Source organism: Helianthus annuus, chromosome 5 (assembly GCF_002127325.2).
Source record: "Helianthus annuus cultivar XRQ/B chromosome 5, HanXRQr2.0-SUNRISE, whole genome shotgun sequence".
Taxonomy (NCBI): domain Eukaryota; kingdom Viridiplantae; phylum Streptophyta; class Magnoliopsida; order Asterales; family Asteraceae; genus Helianthus; species Helianthus annuus.
In genome coordinates, this window is record NC_035437.2 from 161,866,853 (window position 1) to 161,886,034 (window position 19,182).

Genomic DNA, 19,182 nt, shown 5'->3' on the forward strand with positions numbered 1-19,182 from the left:
TTCAAGTTTGCTTTTTTTTTTTTGGGTTTTTTATATTAATTTTTCAAAGTAATTTTATTATAGTTTGGGAGTTTTTTGGGGGCGTTTAACAGGATGATATCGTTTAAACAAGCATTTTGGCTGTTTTGGCGTTTTTATTATATATGGCGTTTTTATTATAGGAAAATTACAAGTTTTGTCCTTTATTTTTAGGGTACTTTACAGGCGGTGTCCTTTTTTTTCAAATGTTGACAGGCGGTGTCCTTTAGTAGGTTTTTGTTACAAGTTTTGTCCTTTCCACCCAACCTGGTTAAAAAAATCAGTTAATTTGTAGCACATGATAAGCACATGAGGGTAATTATGTCTTTTCCATATCCCTTTACACCTACCCCATTTATTATCCCTCATAATCATTCCACCTCATTAAAAATTTTGACACCTTTTCATCATCATCGTACCATCTTTTCTATAATAATCATCATCTTTTCACAATTGTCATCATCAACAGCAGACAAGTCATCATCTCTCATTACATCTTCATTCGAGACTCATCACCAGCCTGATCCAAGATCAACCAAACAACGGTTCACATATCATCCGAGATACACGCTTCATCTTCATCATCATTCATCCATCCCGTTCATCTCCTTTGTCTTCTCCGAACACCGAACAACCTGAAACTCCACACCATCGCTCCACTACCTCTCCATCACTTAGCGTCTCCGTTGTTTATCCGCTTCTGACTACCGTACACCTCCTCTCAACTTCTTTTACCATCATTAAACACCGTAGCACCTTACTCCGACAACCATCTTCACCTTCATCGCTCCGACGATCACCGTCGCAATCACCGATCATCTCTTCCGTCGTCCACTGTTGTTTACCATCTTACAACCACCATCTTCGTTCCATTAATCATCCTCCAGCCACCTTCTTCACCACCATCATCTTCTCCGGTGCCGTCTCCGACCAACCTGCAACCTTGATCTTTTCATCTCCGACAACCATAAACGACGACCTCCGCAAAGCCTGCAACTCATCTTCATCACCATCGTCGTCCAACCTCATCGTCGTGATCTTCTCCGATTCGTCCGATCTCCGTCCAACTTCATCATCGTCCAATCTCCGTTCTACTTTCACCATCACACATCCTCCGTTCACACCTTCATCATTCTCTCGGTCAGAATATTACGTCATTCCACCTGCAACTACATCGTTCATCGTTCTTCATCATAATCATCGTCAATCATCTTTAGGAACGAATTGGGGGTGAATGATGTTATCAAGAGGGTTTATGAGGGATAATAAATGGGGTAGGTGTAAAGGGATATGGAAAAGACATAATTACCCTCATGTGCTTATCATGTGCCACAAATTAACTGAGTTTTTTAACCAGGTTGGGTGAAAAGGACAAAACTTGTAACAAAATACCTACTAAAGGATACCGCCTGTCAACATTTGAAAAAAAGGACACCGCCTGTAAAGTACTCTAAAGATAAAGGACAAAACTTGTAATTTTTCCTTTATTATATAACAATTAAATGAAAAAGAAAATTAAAAAAAGAACACATAAACAATTGATCTTCTAAATCTTCATTGTCACCAGTCTCTTTCTTCTTTTTTGAATCATGTTAACTGGCTGGTTCGACTTTCGTATGATTCATTTTGTCTTTTTGTTTTTCAAGTAGTTTTTTGTGTGGCTGTTTGGAAGCACACAGTCTGACATCAGCATCTTTTTCTTGAAGATTTGTCCATCTCATGCAGCAAAATGTTATTGAGTTTAGACCCTTCAGCCAACAATCTTGAATTTTACAATCAACGATGTTTGATTTTTTAACTTTTTTGACGTTTTACCGATAAAAAGAATGCCACGAAATAAGATCACCTTAAACCTCAAATTTTGATCATGCTAAAATCAATAATGTTTTGCTGTATGAGATGGACAATATTGTTAATCCTCGGTTAAGAAAGATAACTATCAATGTTGTCCACCCCATACAGCTAAACTTTATTGACAACAAACCTCAATAATGTTTTTGTATGTTTTGGCGTTATAAATTGGATGGAAGTTGAGGATAAGTCAATACGATTTTACTCAATGAAATGGACAATATCCCCACTTAAGGATTTTATCTATTTCATTGAGCGAAATCTTACTGACAGCCAAACTGAATTTCAAAAAAACATTTTGGGTTAGAAGATATTTGATGTTTGGGTTTTTTGGCGTTTCTAAGGCGAATCTCTATATATATATAAATGAGAAGTGATTTGGGCTAGGTGTCATTGAATTTGGGGCATTTTTGCTGATGTGGCAACCTCATTTTTGGTGTTTAGGAGGGAATTAACAAAAGCAATAGCCTTTCTCGATATGAACAAAATTGGATGCGGGATCCGGATTGTTGTGGTTCGGGTTTTCCATTTCCGAGTTGACCCAATGCATAATTTCGGATCATTTATAAAGTTTTTCATTTTCTTATCTCTCATCATACCTACCTCAACTTTACCTTCTTCTCTCAACCTCAAGAACATTCAATCGGTTATCTTCTCACCTTCTTTACGAAAATTACTTCAAGATCAAAGGTAAAAACGCTAAATTGAATATAAATATTTGTTATATACATTATGAATGAAGATCTGACTTTGATTGTATGTTATTAATTTATATACATAGTTATCTTTTAAAACATTGTTTCTGCTTCTGTCAACTATGATTTGGTCTGATTCTTGAGGATCCGATCATAAATCTTGAATATGTTTGTTTTCACTTTGTTGTTTATGTAGGATTCATATTTATTCTAATGGATTGAACATGCTTAGTGTTGTTAAATAAAAACCTAAATCTAGATCAGATGTTTTGCTTGATTGTTTATGATTGTTTCTTCTTTCTAAATTAATAATTCCGTCAAAACAATCGGAATACGGAAATTGTCAAGGAACAGATGTTAGATCAAACCACCTAATTTGTTTTTGTATATTTTTCCGTTATTTTTTTTTTTAATTAACAATAATCTGTGTTAAAAATTATTGAATTTTGGTTTAAATATGATTAAATGTAATTAATTGTCTGTTTATATAATTGGTCAATGTTTCTATAATTAATTTCATATTAACATATTATTTACTTCCTTTTGCAGTTATGGTTCCAATCAACTCTTCAACTTCTCTCCAATCTTATTCCAAGAATACCATCGGTTTCTATAAGTTCAATGAATTTATTAAGTGGATCTACATATATATATGGGTTGACGTTCTTCTATCCATACCATCTATATCTACAATTCATTGAATCCATTCCTCAAGTTCACATATCGCTTTACAATCTGTAAGTTTTTTTTTTTAAATTAATTCTTTAGTTTTTATTCATGTGTTATTTGCTTTTATGTTATGTGTTAAATGTATTTTGATGTTTATTTAACCCTAATTCCCTTTGGAATGTAACATTTTTTAGATTTATCTTTAATTTTTGGTATTTAACGTTATTTACACTAAACCCTGTATCCGATAGAAATCAATGTCTGTCTTTACTTTTTATATGAGTTGATTTCTAATCAGTTATATTTCATTATGTTTTTTAATGATGGGAATGTCATTCCAGATCCTTAATCCCATTAGCATTGATTTTCATGTTGATCTAACGGTGATTTTTGATGCTTACTATTTCGTAAGATTTTGTTTATATGATTTTTCAGTCTGATGGACTTTTTAGGCTTATGTTATACATGCGATGATACTTATTGTCATATAAATTTATATTATTTGTTCAGTAATATATATTTTTTTTCATTTTTAACTTTATCTATATTTGATCATAGTATACTAGGTTTTATTATACTGCGGTAATTTGTTTATAGTAATGTCAATGCAAATCATTTTCTAAAATAATCTTTAACTACATCTGACGTGCTTTGTTTATGTAACCTTTTATTTCTGTAGGTATTTCATATGGCTGAAAGTTCATCAAGGTATGTCATTTTTAGAATCTGTCTTTTGTTTTAATTTTTTTTATCATGCTAACCTTAACATAAGAGATTTGATTAACATCGTAATCTTTAAATCAGTTTCAGGGGACCCTGCTTCTGTAGGCACATGAATAAAGCAGACGAGTTTATTATGGTAAATGACAACTTAATAAATATTTTTTTTTATTTTCTCTATCTTCTTATTAAGTACAGTCTTTTATTATTGTATTGTTTATATTTTTTCCCTATAATAATAAATCAATTTCTTTTTTTTATTAGTGCATTCCAGATGCCGCTGTGTGTAAACTATGGGGTGTATATAAATGTCCTACGAATGTTGATATACACACAGAAGATGGCCGAGTATTTAATGTTGGATTAAGCGCTGCTAAAGGAAAAATATTCTTTTTTCATGGTTGGTCCAAAGTTGTAGAACATTTACGACTAACCATAGGTTGTTTGGTATTATTTAATCCTATAGATTCTACTACCTTTAAGTTAACATATTTTGTTGATGGGGTTAGTAATAGCACTTTTTGGACGTATCTGCTCCCTACATCATCTCAATTTTATGTAAGATAAGTTATATATAGAGATTTCATACTCTATTGATGTATTACTTTAGTTATATGTAATTTACTTTTTGCTGATTATTTTTTATCCTTCCAACAGGTCATTCCTGAATGTATCCTGCCAAAACACTATGATTATTCGTCAAATGATGTAATCTCTACTGTAGTTACAGAAAACAACACGTTTGACGTTCTCATTGAAACATCTGACGGAAAAGTAGGTTTTTCCGTTGGTATTGATGTAATTGTTAGTCAGTTACAGCTGAAGGATGGTTGTTTTCTATTTTTTACAAAATCATTTGGTAATTTTTTCCATTTAAAAGTTTGTGGGAAAAACGGTCTTGAAATGAATTTTCCGGATTTAGAGGTCGACGAGGTAAGTTACATATTTGTACGCCATTGAATATTTTATGCATGTTTATTTTAATTCAGTTCTATATATTAAATTTTCAGACTGACGTTGCACCTATCGATGCTGAAGATGATGTTTATGAAGTATTACCTGGTGGTGTTCGTCATTTTGTTCGTATGGCTGGTGATCGTTATTTTGTAAGTTATATAAACTTTATATGTTTCTTTCTAAACACTGTTATTTTGGTTTCATAATTTTAATTAATTTTTTTTTGTACAACAATACAGAGGATTCCCGATCCTGTTTCACGTATGGCTAGACTTGATGAAGGTTTAAGAGATATCACCGTTAGACTTAATCATCTGGATCCGCCAAAGCAATTTACTCACGGTACCAGACGTGAAAGGAAAAGCGATGGATCTGGATGGCGATATGCTTTAACCAGTTGGAAGAAGTTTATGAAAGCTGCTGGAATTAAGGTCCGTGACAGGGTTCATTATTCTTTTGATGAAAATGACCAGGTTTTGAGTGTTGATCTGGTTTTACCTTACGTTAGGCTTAGTCATTAGAGATAAAACAATTATGTCATGATTTTTGGCTTCCATATGTTACTTTTTAAGTTTTTATATGGTTTTTATGGTTATTGACATTTGTTTTGGTTTTCAATTTTATGTTTTTATATTTTTTCATATATTAACTGTTATTTTAAACAATCAATTTTGTCATCATTTTCAAAATCTATTGTATATGTTTAACAGTTAATGGTCAATTGTCACAATTAAAAAATCATTGACAGATTCTAATGAAGTTAATAATTTATTAAAAAATGAAAGTAAACACACTTTTTTCTTAAACATTCAAATAAATTTAACATTAGTTAAACTAATATTTATCCCATTTTTAATGAATATTGTATATCTCTATATACATAAAACTATGATTGTCAGATTTAAACTTGGATTATGCCTTCGAAATGATACAAAATAAGTTTTTGTCAACTATATTTAACATAAATAACCAATTAGTTATATTTCTTATTATATTATAAATTCAACTTTCAATATATATCTATAGAGATGATACAATACAATACAATATAACCTTCATTTTCTTATTATGTATTTTCAAAAAATTTTAAAATCTTATACCGAAATCCAGTGTATATAATTAACATGTATAGTTTCCATTTATGCAAATTTTCATAAATGTTAATTACCTATATCGATTTATAAATTATTTTGTTTCCTTATTTATTGTATTTTAAAAAAGATGTTTATTTTGATTACATATATTAATATTATATTTCTAAAAATAATACGTTCTATTGTTTTATATAAATAGATCAATTGTTTTCTGTTTATGGCAAACAATTAGTTTTTCAACACCCTACTTCTAAACTTATTGCATCTTAGCTACAATGGAAATCGAAGGTCAGATCACCTTGCTGAACGACATTGATGCTCTTTCCACAAACTACACTATCAAGGTTAAAATTGTTAGTTTGTGGAGGAAGAAAATGAGAGCTAACGAAAGAGAGACTTATCGTATAGATATGATACTGATGGATGAGATGGTAAATTTTTGATTTATTCTTTTTTGTTTTAATTAGACTGAGTTTCATATCCTTTTAAGATATCTTTTGCATGTTTTTATGGATTTTACCTACAGGGTACCAAGATCCAAGCATTTTGCTTGCATAAGCTATTTTCAAAGTTTGAGAGGCATCTTATTGTTGATGAATGCTTAATCATAAAACGTCCTTCTCTTGCTGCCAACACTACGTTTTTCAAGATTGTACCTAACAATCAAAAGTTATCTTTTCACTACCATACGTTGGTGGAGAAGTGCAAAAATTGGGATGGTCCGCAGTATGTTTTCAATTTTGTTGATTTTAACGATGTTCTGTCACAGAAAATAAAGGAGGGTACCACAGTAGGTATGTATCTTTCGTAATAATTTTTAATTATTTATATACAATAATATTTGTTTTAGGTATTTTTTATGTTTTTTTTACATATTTATACTTTAATGATGTGCTGTTATGTATTTTTCAATATTTTTTTAGATGTCATTGGTTATGTTTGTGTTTGTTATAACATCGAGGATACGAACAAAAAGGATGGTAGCAAAGGGAAACGCCTTAATCTTAAGCTTCAAGATATTGAGTAATAGCACTATTCATAAATTATATGTTTTATATTATATATTAGGCTTCCAAATTTACAAAATGTTTTTTATCTTATAATTTTTTGTTATAATATTTTGTAGAGATGTTCAGATCGATTTAACTCTTTGGGATGATTACGCTAAGGACATGTATTCTTACATGGTTAGTGAAAAGCGTGAAGCACATGTTGTCGTTGTTGTCCATTTCGGTGCTGTTAAGACATACAAAGGTATTTAGTTCAAACCAATTTACTTACCTCATATTACAATTTATTTAGATGTTGATACTTTATATATATTTTATTTAATGATTACTTTTTGCACATTACAATAGGAAAATGGGGTTTGTCTAATAACTTTGATGGTTCAAGAATTTTCATTAACGACAACTTTGATGACATGCTATTGTTTAGGCAAAAGTAAGTCATATTATAATAAATATTTATTTATTTATTTTTAATGTTGTTATTTATTTATTTTTTGTTTATTGAAGTTTATTTTTATTCAAACTGTTCTATAGGTTTCTTGCAAAACTTGCTGCTTCAACTGAGTCGAGTAGCCATGCTGGGTCATATATCATGTGTTCTGTCGAAGATGAATTTTTAAAGAACGATGTTTTTTCACCAATTGCTTATCTTGGATCAATCCTAGAGGTTCTCATTAACAATTCATATGTTATATTTTAAATTATATGTAAAGTTTAGTCTAATTGTTGTCTTTTGTTATGTAAACAGCCAAAGAAAGTTGTTGTTGTTGGGACTATCGTTGCAATTGTTTCAGATAAGATGTGGTATTATGATGGGTGCAACTATTGCAAGTCCAAAGTTGAGCAAAAGTTTGAAACATATGATAAGGATGATGGAACAAGTGATGTTAAAGATGAGAAGTTGTATCAATGTTCTAACAAGGATTGTAATGGTAAAGAAGTTTTCCCGTTATCCAGGTAAAATGTTTTTTTATTCCTACTTTAACCTATTGTTGTGTTATACAAGACAATGTAGCTTGTATTTTTATATATTCATGAATACGTATGTATTAATATATATACCTTTTTAAATATTTAAACTATGTTTTTACGGTTCAAAATACCGGTTCGTGTTCAAGATTCAACTGGTACGGTGACACTTACATTGTTTGATCATGAGGCGATGAAGTTTGTTGGTAAAACTGCAAAGGAACTTATAGAAATTCAGGACGAGGTTATTTATATTTATACTTTATTAAAAATCAGTTGTAATTAAAATTTTATATATTTTACATAACCACACCGTATATTATGTAATATATAGTTATTGAGGTCGAATGAGAATCCCGGAGAATATCCAGTTGAGTTTGAATCATTGCTTAACATAAAGTGTGCTTTCGTGATTAAAGTAAGTGACTTTAATATTGTGAATGCTGTCGAGAATTATGGAATCTCAGTTGTTACCACTGATGAAGACATATTGGATAAGCTGAACAAAAAATTCAAAATTGACCAAGTAAGCTTACGTTTTCTAAATGTAGATATACATTTACTTTCATAACTGTTTAAAATATCTTCAACAAATTTTCTTTTGTTTTCTCATTTTTGTTACAGCTTGATGTATCTGATTCTTTTGGTATGACTCAGTCTGAGTTCCAAGCTACCGGTGGTGACAGTTTCAAGGTATTCAATTGGAAATTCACTTTTATGTAATTTTAATGTTGTCTAAGCACTTTTTTTTTAATTTCTTTAAGGATGCGGATTCTTACACTGGGGATAACACCACACCTGTGTCGAAGGATTACGTGAGTGACTTGAAGCAACCATCTTCTGATATGAAGCGTAACCTGGATGATGTTTATTTGAATGATGAGGGAGTGGGGTCGTCAGCGAGTAAGCCTCGCATGTGTGTTGAGAAGAAGGCTGTTGACGAAGATCTAAGCAACAATTGATGAAGGGTATATGTCAAAGGGTGTTTTTAATAAGAAACAAATTATTTGTTTTTTCAGTATTGGATTTTTTTTGGTATGCTATGACTAATTTTATGTTTAAAGACATTATCTGTTTTGCGGTATGCGTTATGACATATTCATGTTTGGTTAAATATTGTTTGATTGTCAATCATGTTTTGTTATATTCGTTTTTTTACTAGAGTACGTTGATGACTCTAATTTTTTTAATTTACTCATCCGAAAACATAAACATAACTAAATCAAACTTAAATTTAACCTTTAACATTTATTAATTTTTTGTCATCAATTCAACATTTACATTTATAAAACTATATATGATATATGATATTTAATATTCCATTACACCTTTAAACTTTTTTTAAGTAATATTTTAAATATGTCAAATTTTTATTTTCGTTACATTTCTATACTTATTTATAGAAAATCCAATTTTTAGCATTTTTAATCAATCACCAATAAATGTGAGATTGTTTTTATATTTAATGTCATTAATTTTCTTCCATATCATTTTACCAATTTATAGTATTCATTCCATAAATAACTAATAGCGTACTTCTATAAATTCGCAACACTTCATACTCTTTTCACTAGCATCTCATGGTTTTGTGAATTTTCATTCTCGAGTTCCTTATACGGTTGAAACATTTCGTTAATCACTTTTTATATTTCCATTAATTTTTTAGTTATTTTGTTAAAAAAATTTTCATTCATGCATTTGTTTTTCATTTTAAACTTTTATGGTTTTTGTTGTAGTACTCTGTGGTGTTAACAAAATGCAGAATACGTTTCAACAGCTTACTTCATATTCTTCTGAACCTCTACACCCTGGCATCGGTAATAAGTGTACGTGTTTTCATACTTTCTTCTAATATAGAAATTGTTATTCAACATTTTTTTCGAAATATTTTTATATTTTAACAACTACATTTTCCCGCAAAATCCATTCAACAATTATTTGTACTTTTTTTCATTTTTTTTCTTTGTAGCTGACGAAGGTAAGTATAGACGTTGGTTAAGAAAAATATATCTTGATTATAAGAAGTCAAAATCAACAGCACTTCCGGCTTATTTTGTTAGAGGTAATTTTTTTTTTCATTTATATATTCATATATGTTTATAATACATATATTTATATCATTTACAGTTATAAATCTCATTTTTATATAAAATCGATAATACATATAACAGATTCTAATAACCAAAACCATTGTCTTTCATACCTCATTTTGGTTTTAATCCAAGAAAACATTAAAATTTAATATTTTATTCTAACATAGTAAATGTTTATTATTCGTAACCAACCAGACATAATAATGGAAATGTTGAATCTAAATATGTCTATAATTATAAGTTAAATATTGAGCAAACATACTTATTTAAGGCAACCTAATTTATTACATTAGTAAACGAAATAATATCATTGGTTTGTTAATTAACGTGATGTCTAACAAATAATTATTTTAATAAATATACTAAAGAACCATATGTCAACATTTATTAACTTTTTCTATTTTACTATTTCAGCTGTTCGGGCTAAACATAGGCGGAAGTTAAGAAAACTATACCTTGATAGTAAGAGATCAAGGATTAGTAGAAATTTGATTTCTAAAAGTGGATGCTCAACCTCTTCATCATCAACACGTTTTATTTTGAACAACAAAGAGAATTTAACTCCCAATTTTTCAATACCAACATTTACTACCCAATCATCAACTCTTATACCGACACGTAAGTTAACTTTTAAAATGTAGTTAATGTTATAGAATTAACATTATGGATTTACTTTGTCAACTGCAATTATGTTATAGTACTTTTTATACTAACTATTTTTATATCGTATTAGGTAATCATTTAGATTCCTTGGTTAACGTAACATCTTCAAATTTTACACCTTCTACAATGAGGAAGGAAGGAAATGTACTACAAGATAAGTATACAACACCCAACCGTACACCCTTTGCAAATATAGAAAACATAACACCAGGTAATCATACCCAATAACAAACACTTACTACTTTTTCATTTTTATAATTTTTTTTTTATTTTTATACCAAAAAAATGTCAACAAATAAGTTTCTAAATAATTATTTTGTGTTATCATGTTTTTTTCATGAATAGGAAATAATTCTAAATCTTCGAGAAACGTACCTTTATCATCGGGGCCAATTTCAAGTAAAAATATGAGGACAAATGTTTTGCATCATTCTTCAACATCAGGACGACGTATGATGCTGTCAAACAAGGAAAACATTACACCACTGTCGTGTATTACAAACATACGTACGCAAGTTCCCAGTGTACCATATTGTTCTAATGCTATGTCTTCTTTGACTCCTATATCACACGGTAAATGTTACAATTATATTCTTACATACATTATTATTTGTAGAATTCATATACTTAACTAACAAGTATTTTTTTCTTTGTTATTTAGATAATATTGCAACCTCATCAACTTTACCATTGAATGACCGCTACTCTTTTAATCCTCCAATAACAAATAAACGTAACACAAGATGTTCGATATCCGAAACTACCTCACTAAAAAAGATTTCTTCTGGAAAGCGTAGACTTATTCATAAACCAATTGAAATAGAAGCCATACCAATGGCTCCTCTTGAATCTGATGATGAAAATCATATTCACGAGATTGTTGCAGACGCCACCAAAGGCGTATCCAAAGGTAAGTTAGTAATGTTAGTCGTATTTTTTTTCTTATTTTAACTCTTCTACAAAATTATTCAGTTTGTGTTTAATGTTCAAATTCGTGTTTAATGTTCAGATTACGTTGACCATGGTGACCAATCACTTACGTGTGGTTTATGCTTTGCAAAGTTATGGGCTACCGAAGGTGGAAAGGGTCGCATTACACTTCAAAAACAAACATATAGCTTATGTTGTGGATATGGTAAGGTTGACTTGCCTGAATATAAAGATTCTCATCCGTCTTATCAGATGCTTTTTTCCTCTTTAGATCAAGAAAGCAAGTTTTTCTTAAAGAATATAAGACGTTACAATTCTATGTTTTCCTTTACTTCAATGGGAGGAAAAGTCGATACTAAAATAAACAAAGGAAATGCTCCATATGTTTATAGAATCAGTGGTCAGAATGCACATAGTATGGGTAGTCTTCTTCCTAAGGAGGGTGCCCAGCCAAAATTCTCACAACTTTATATCTATGATACTGAGAACGAGCTTGCTAATAGAGAGTTGCTATTTGGGTAAGTATCTTTTTTGGTTCTGTTTGTTAATGTTATGTTATAACATGTAATTCTTTTTTTGTTTATTTTAAACTTTATACTGTAATTAACAATCTATCATTTATTTGCAGTGATTCTACAAGCAAAGCATCTTTAAGGGCAAAGGAACTTGATGCTAAATTTATAAAGTTTCTTACCAACATGTTAGATTCTACGAATATGCTGGTTAAAACTTACAGAATGGTACGCGACCACCTGCACGAGAATCCTAACGTTTCCCTTAAGCTTAGGTTAATCTCACAGAGAGATCGTGACGGAAGGACATACAACTTACCTACGTGTTCCGAAGTTGCTGCTTTAATAGTTGATGAACCTAATCTCAAGATAGAAAGTCGTGATATTATTGTTGAAAAGCGTTCAGGAGTCCTTAAGCGTATTAGCGAGTTACATCCTTCTTACCTTGCTCTCCAGTATCCGATTCTTTTTCCGTACGGAGACGATGGCTATAGGATTAATATTCCTCATAGGGAATTTGGTCCTAACACAAAAAAGACAAGACCAACTTGCACTATGAGGGAGTTTTTTGCTTATAGAATTCAAGATAGACATAACAAGTTTTCTCTAATTCTTAATGCAAGAAGGTTGTTTCAGCAGTTTTTAGTTGATGCCTACACAATGATTGAAAGTGAGAGGCTCAACTTCATACGTTTTCAGCAAATCAAACTGAGATCTGACTCACTTAACAGTCTTAAAAATGTTCAAGAGGTTGGTCAGAGTGATTTGAGTCATACCGGACAACCTGTTATATTACCGTCATCGTTTACTGGTGGTTCTCGATACATGATGCAAAACTATTTGGATGCTATGGCGTTATGTCGGAATTATGGGTATCCTGATTTCTTTATCACTATCACATGTAATCCGAAATGGCCTGAAATTGTTAGATTTATCGGTGACTCATCAATTAAGCCAGAAGACAGACCTGACATACTTTGTCGATTGTTTAAGATGAAACTCGATGAATTGATAACTGATTTGAAGCAAAAAAAAAATTTTGGTGATATTAATGCAGGTATGTAAATTCGATATCCAAATTTAAGTTATTAGTTTTTTTTCTTTGTCATTCCTTTTTATCTACTATATTTAACATATATATATATTTTTTTTGTAGTTGTTTACACAGTTGAGTTTCAAAAGCGTGGATTGCCACATGCACACATTTGCTTATTTATGAAAGCTGATCATAAGCTTCCTACGGTTGAACACATTGATCCATTTATCTCAGCTGAAATTCCGGATAAAAACGAGGATCCTGAGTTGTATTATCTTGTGAGTGACTTTATGATTCATGGTCCTTGTGGACATGCCAACAAGAAATGTCCATGCATGGTTGGGAACCGTTGTTCTAACAATTTTCCAAAGAAGTTTTTGGAATCCACTTCCATTGATTCTGATGGATTTCCCGTTTATAGGAGAAGAGATTCTGGTCACACGGTTGTGAAGAAGGGTGTTACTTTGGACAATAGGAGCGTAGTTCCATACAACAAAAAGCTTCTAAAAAGGTATCAGGCGCACATCAACGTCGAGTGGTGCAATCAGGCGGGTTCAATTAAGTATTTGTTTAAATATATTAATAAAGGACCTGATCGAGCCATGGTAGCTGTTTTTGATTCAGACAGAGGTCCAGATGAGGAGATCCCAAAAGATGAAATTAAAGAATATTACGAAGCTAGATATGTTTCCGCATGTGAAGCAAGCTGGAGAATATTTGCCAACGAGGTTCATTATAGGTATCCTTCTGTCATGAGATTACCTTTTCATCTACCAGGACAACAAAATGTTGTATTTAGTTGTGACGACGATATTGAGGATGTCTTACACAAACCTCAAGTAAATTCTTCGATTTTCTTAGAATGGATGAAGATGAACAATTCTAAGCCTGAAGCAAGACAACTTACATATGTTCAGTTTCCTTCAAAATATGTGTGGAAGTTAAAAGATCGTTGCTGGCAGCCACGTCAAAATTATGTTGTTATTGGGAGAATATATTCTGCGTCTCCTTCTCTTGGTGAGGCTTATTATCTAAGAATTCTTCTTACCAAGGTTAAAGGACCAAGATCATTTGAAGAAATCAGAACATATGAAGGTGTTGTTTATCCTACTTTTAGGGATGCGTGTTATGCACGTGGCCTGTTAGATGATGACAATGAATATATCGAGTGTATTAAAGAATCCAGTTTCACTGGTAACGCTCATTATCTTCGTTCTTTGTTTGGAACACTACTTTTGTCTAATACTCTTTCAAGACCTGAAGTTGTTTGGGAGAAAACGTGGGAGCTAATGTCCGAGGACATTTTATACAATATGCGTAAAGATAGTGGCATGAGCGGTATGTTTTTTTTTATCCTTTTTGTTATATTTTTTTTATGTTATATGAACAAATTGTTTCGTTATATTAAGTAATTTTTCGTTTTCATTGTAGGATTCGTTGTATCAGATGAACGTTTAAAGAATATAACATTGACCAAGATCGAAAAATTTCTTCTTCGTAATGGATCCAGCTTGCACAGGTTCTCAACGATGCCTTATCCTGATGATGACTATCTAATGACCGAGAGCAACCGTTTGATAAACGAGGAGCTTTCGTTTGACATTGATGAACTTAGGGGTGAGTTCAATAATCTGCACAGCTCTCTAAACGAAGATCAAAGAGCAGTGTATAATGAAATTATGCATGCTGTTAGAAGTGGAAAGGGGGGTGTGTTTTTTGTGTACGGTTATGGTGGTACGGGCAAGACTTTTTTGTGGAAAACTTTAGGTGCATCCATTAGATCCACTGGACAGATTGTTATTAATGTTGCTTCAAGTGGTATTGCATCTTTGTTGCTATCACGAGGTCGTACTGCCCATTCACGATTTCATATTCCTATTAATCTCAACGAAGATTCGGTCTGCCATATCAAGCCTAATACTGAAGTACTGAAGTCGCTAATCTTCTAAACCAAGCCAAGTTGATTATTTGGGATGAGGCACCGATGGTACACAAACATGCTTTTGAGGCTCTTGATCGTACAATAAGGATGTTTTGAGTGTATTTGATTCACGAAATTCAGAACTTCCATTTGGTGGAAAAGCTATTGTCTTTGGTGGTGACTTTAGACAAATCCTACCGGTTGTACAAAATGGAAGCAGGCAAGATATTGTAAACGCATCTTTATGTTCATCCCATATCTGGTCCCATTGCAAGGTGTTAAAGTTGACAACAAACATGCGTTTATCGGTAGTATCCAGTACCTCAAACATCGAGGAAATAAATCAATTTGGTAAATGGCTTTTAGAGATTGGCGAAGGCAATGTTGGTCATTCTAACGATGGTGATTCACATATTGAATTACCTGATCATCTTTTGATAACTGATGAGAATGATCCGATTCAGGCTTTGATTGACTTTGTATATCCTTCAGTTTTGGATCGTTTTAAAGACCGTCACTACTTTTCTGAAAGAGCTATACTCGCTCCTAAGAATGAAGTTGTTCATGATATAAATGATCGTTTGCTTGAATTGTTTCCGGGTGAAGAGGTAGAGTATCTTAGCTCTGATAGTTTATGTCCTACTGAGGATATTAATGATCCGTTACATCAAGATTTATATAATCCAGATGTGTTAAATAGTGTGAAAGTTTCTGGATTACCAAATCATAGATTGGTATTGAAATTGGGTGTTCCGGTAATGCTTTTGAGGAATATTGACCAGCAAAACGGTTTGTGCAATGGTACGCGTCTTCAAATCACACGTCTTGGTAAACGTGTTATCGAGGCTAAGATATTATCTGGAAGTAATGTCGGTTCAAGAACTTACATCCCAAGAATTAGCATGATACCATCTGACAAAAAAATACCCTTCAAGTTTCAACGAAGGCAGTTTCCAATAACCGTATGTTTTGCGATGACTATTAACAAAAGTCAAGGACAATCTCTATCCAGAGTTGGTCTATACCTTAGAGATCCCGTGTTCTCACATGGTCAGCTTTATGTTGCTTTGTCGAGAGTAAAGACTAAGGATGGCGTTAAGGTTCTAATATTCGACAAAGATGGGAGACCAACAAACAAAACTGCAAACGTTGTTTACAAAGAAATTTTGGGAAATTGTAGATTAAACTTATGTTACGTACGTGATTTATCCTAACCTAAATGTTATTGTAATTGTTTTTAATAGTTATTTTTTTATATATATAGATGTTGTCATTTATATATTTTATAATTTTCTGGTTAATAATATAAAATTTTGTTATTTGTATATAGTTAACCTCATTGTTATATCCCTGTAAGACGATATTTCTATGAATTAAACATTAAACATAACATATAAACAAAAAGTAGAACCCGTGAATATTTATAATCACTGTTTCATACTAGAAGTCCATAATAGATAAAGATGTTAACTAGAAACATGTTAACCTACTACAAAACAACTTTTAAGAACAAATATGTTACTGTAGCTTCCATCATTACCCAAAATTACCATATATTATGGTCAACAGTTTTTCATACTTTCAAACATCACCTTTAGCGGAACACACCAGCATGGAACAAAACACATATACCCGGAAAGTACTGGAACTTGCAATGATCACCTTCTTGGATGTTGTTATCCTTTAGCCATTTCGCCCAGCCTTTCACAACATACTTGATACTGTTTTTATTTGGCTCCGGCCTAACATCATGTTTTGTCTCCACATTTTGCCTGTTGGCAATCTTAACTTTCAATGTTTCGTCAATTCCTGTGATCCTTGCTACTTCAACTGGTAAGCGCTATAAGTTAGAAAAAATAACAATAATTTCCATTAATGATGTTGAGATATTTGAAAAAGACCATAGTTAACCAAATTATAAAAACATATTTCACATGTTTTAACATTTTCTTTATGTTGGAACTTACAAAGCGTTTCGTGTATGGCACAACAAATATAAGTGGTCCGATATCATCATCATCAAAGTCATCTGATTCTGCCGAAGATTCTTCAGAAGCCGATAGCACGACAACATCGTTTTCAGCTCCAGCCATTCTAACAAACATTTATAAGTTTAACCCATTTTTTTAAAAAGGTCAAGTAATACCATATAATCCCATTTATCATTATATTCAAAATCAAAATCAAGTACAAATCTTTGTTATTACATCATATATTACCCAATAATATTTTCCTTATTTATAATCTAAATATAAAGCATATAAACAATATTATACAGAATGTCATAAATAACAATACAAATCTATGTCCAAATATGTGATTTAAGAATACAGTAAATCATACTTTATTCAACAACAAAAACCATTTATTCATCCAAATCAAAATATAAACCAACCAAATCAGTTTCTTCATACGACTATCAACATAATATTTCAACCAAATCACACTACAAACCTAACAACCTAAACTTCCAAACACATGGTAAACATGTAATCCCTTTTTAATTTACATAACATACTAATTAATTTTTTTAACTTTAAGTAACTGAAATTTTAACATTATCTTACTGATTAATCGTTTTTAGGGTTTGATCGTGTGAGTTATTAGGAATAAGAAACACAACTTTAGTTTTGAAATCAGAATAACAATCTGTTTAAAAGTGATCGGATGTAAAATATGAAACTTACCTTTACTAATTTCTTGATCCTCTTTTTGGCTATTCTTGATTTATGTGAGGAAGATGAAGTAAAAGCTGTTTTAGGTATTATATATATAGAGATTCGGATAGATAATGTAAAAGGTAGAGATATTTTGATTATTTTATTCGGTTATTGTATTATACATAACATTTACCTCTATAACTTTATATTGTTTTAGATTTAAAAAATTTAGTATAATAACATTTTACTTAATAGGTGTATAATTTAAGTTTTGGAGCTGAATTGAAAACATTAATACAATTACACAATTATTTATAACATAAGTTTATTTTTAAAGTCATATTATTTTAGTCACTTTATAAACTATATGTTGTGTAGATGTAATATTTTAAGTGTGATGGTTGTAACATAGAAGTTATATCTGTACATTTTCATACTATCATATCATATTTGATATTTTGACTATTACAACAGATCTGTCATTTAAAAAGATTTCGTACAAAATGAGGTATAATAAACGCACATATGTATTTTTTGTGTTGTAATTTTTATTATATATATTCTATTTATAATGTCAAACTTTACAATTAACATATTATTTATTTTTCCTAAATTATATACATGAAATATCAAAAAATAAGTATATAATTTTATATTATGATTTCTACTTTGTTGTTTCTATCCGTTTGTATGATAATACATTTTTAACTAAAACAGTTACACAATACGAGTCTACTGAGATGCCGAATTTATTTAAATTGCATTTGAATCCCAAAACATTTAATGTACTACACGGCTTAACGGTTTATAATAATACTTCAAATATACTTCACAAAGACGTATTCTCAATTTTATGGTTTCATACATGTAATCAATAATTTTATAGTATTAACCAAGTTGATAAGTCTTTTACATATTTATTTTTTTATATATAAATTTTTTTTTAAAATGTAATTTACTTTCTTTTGTTAGTTACAAATTATATAAACAATTTGAATGACATATAAATAACCACAACTTAATATATAAATATGCATATGTAAACATTCATAATCCACAAGCATTTATAAATGTTACCAACATTACTTACATACTAAAATATGGCATCATATAAGATATAGAACTAAGAGGTTTTAAACTTAAACTACTAATTAAGGAAAGAAAAAAACTTAAACAGTATTTGCATGTCCCAAAAAAGAAGAAGTCATTTAACAGTTACACAACCATCATCATTTAGTCTGCACAAACATCTGAAGCATTCTGTTATCGAAAATGTTTTAACCTGCATGAACTGGATCAACCTTTGATAAGATCAGCAGATTTTGCGAACATACAAAGGTGAAATGCAATGTGTCACCGGAATGAAGTCCGTTATCCTTCATGA

At 31.0% G+C, this 19,182-nt stretch overlaps 1 protein-coding gene and 1 long non-coding RNA gene across 2 annotated transcripts; both read left to right on the forward strand.

The window, feature by feature from the left end:
* Nucleotides 1-3,119: 3,119 nt before the first annotated feature.
* Nucleotides 3,120-4,496, forward strand: LOC110939321. The gene is made up of 4 exons (XR_002592163.2): nt 3,120-3,301; nt 3,913-3,941; nt 4,038-4,092; nt 4,218-4,496. It is a non-coding gene; the product is annotated as an uncharacterized LOC110939321 (long non-coding RNA).
* Nucleotides 4,497-6,279: 1,783 nt separating this feature from the next.
* On the forward strand, nt 6,280-16,352 carry LOC110943845. Its single transcript, XM_035990044.1, has 23 exons — nt 6,280-6,435; nt 6,531-6,794; nt 6,855-7,027; nt 7,131-7,258; nt 7,363-7,447; nt 7,549-7,681; nt 7,763-7,971; nt 8,021-8,025; nt 8,133-8,227; nt 8,318-8,509; nt 8,608-8,676; nt 8,748-8,886; nt 9,720-9,800; nt 9,953-9,961; nt 10,491-10,694; nt 10,810-10,950; nt 11,085-11,312; nt 11,401-11,649; nt 11,749-12,187; nt 12,298-13,238; nt 13,338-14,555; nt 14,649-15,142; nt 15,246-16,352. The coding sequence occupies exons 1-23, from the start codon at nt 6,280-6,282 to the stop codon at nt 16,350-16,352; spliced, it is 6,759 nt and encodes a 2,252-aa protein (XP_035845937.1).
* Nucleotides 16,353-19,182: the final 2,830 nt, after the last annotated feature.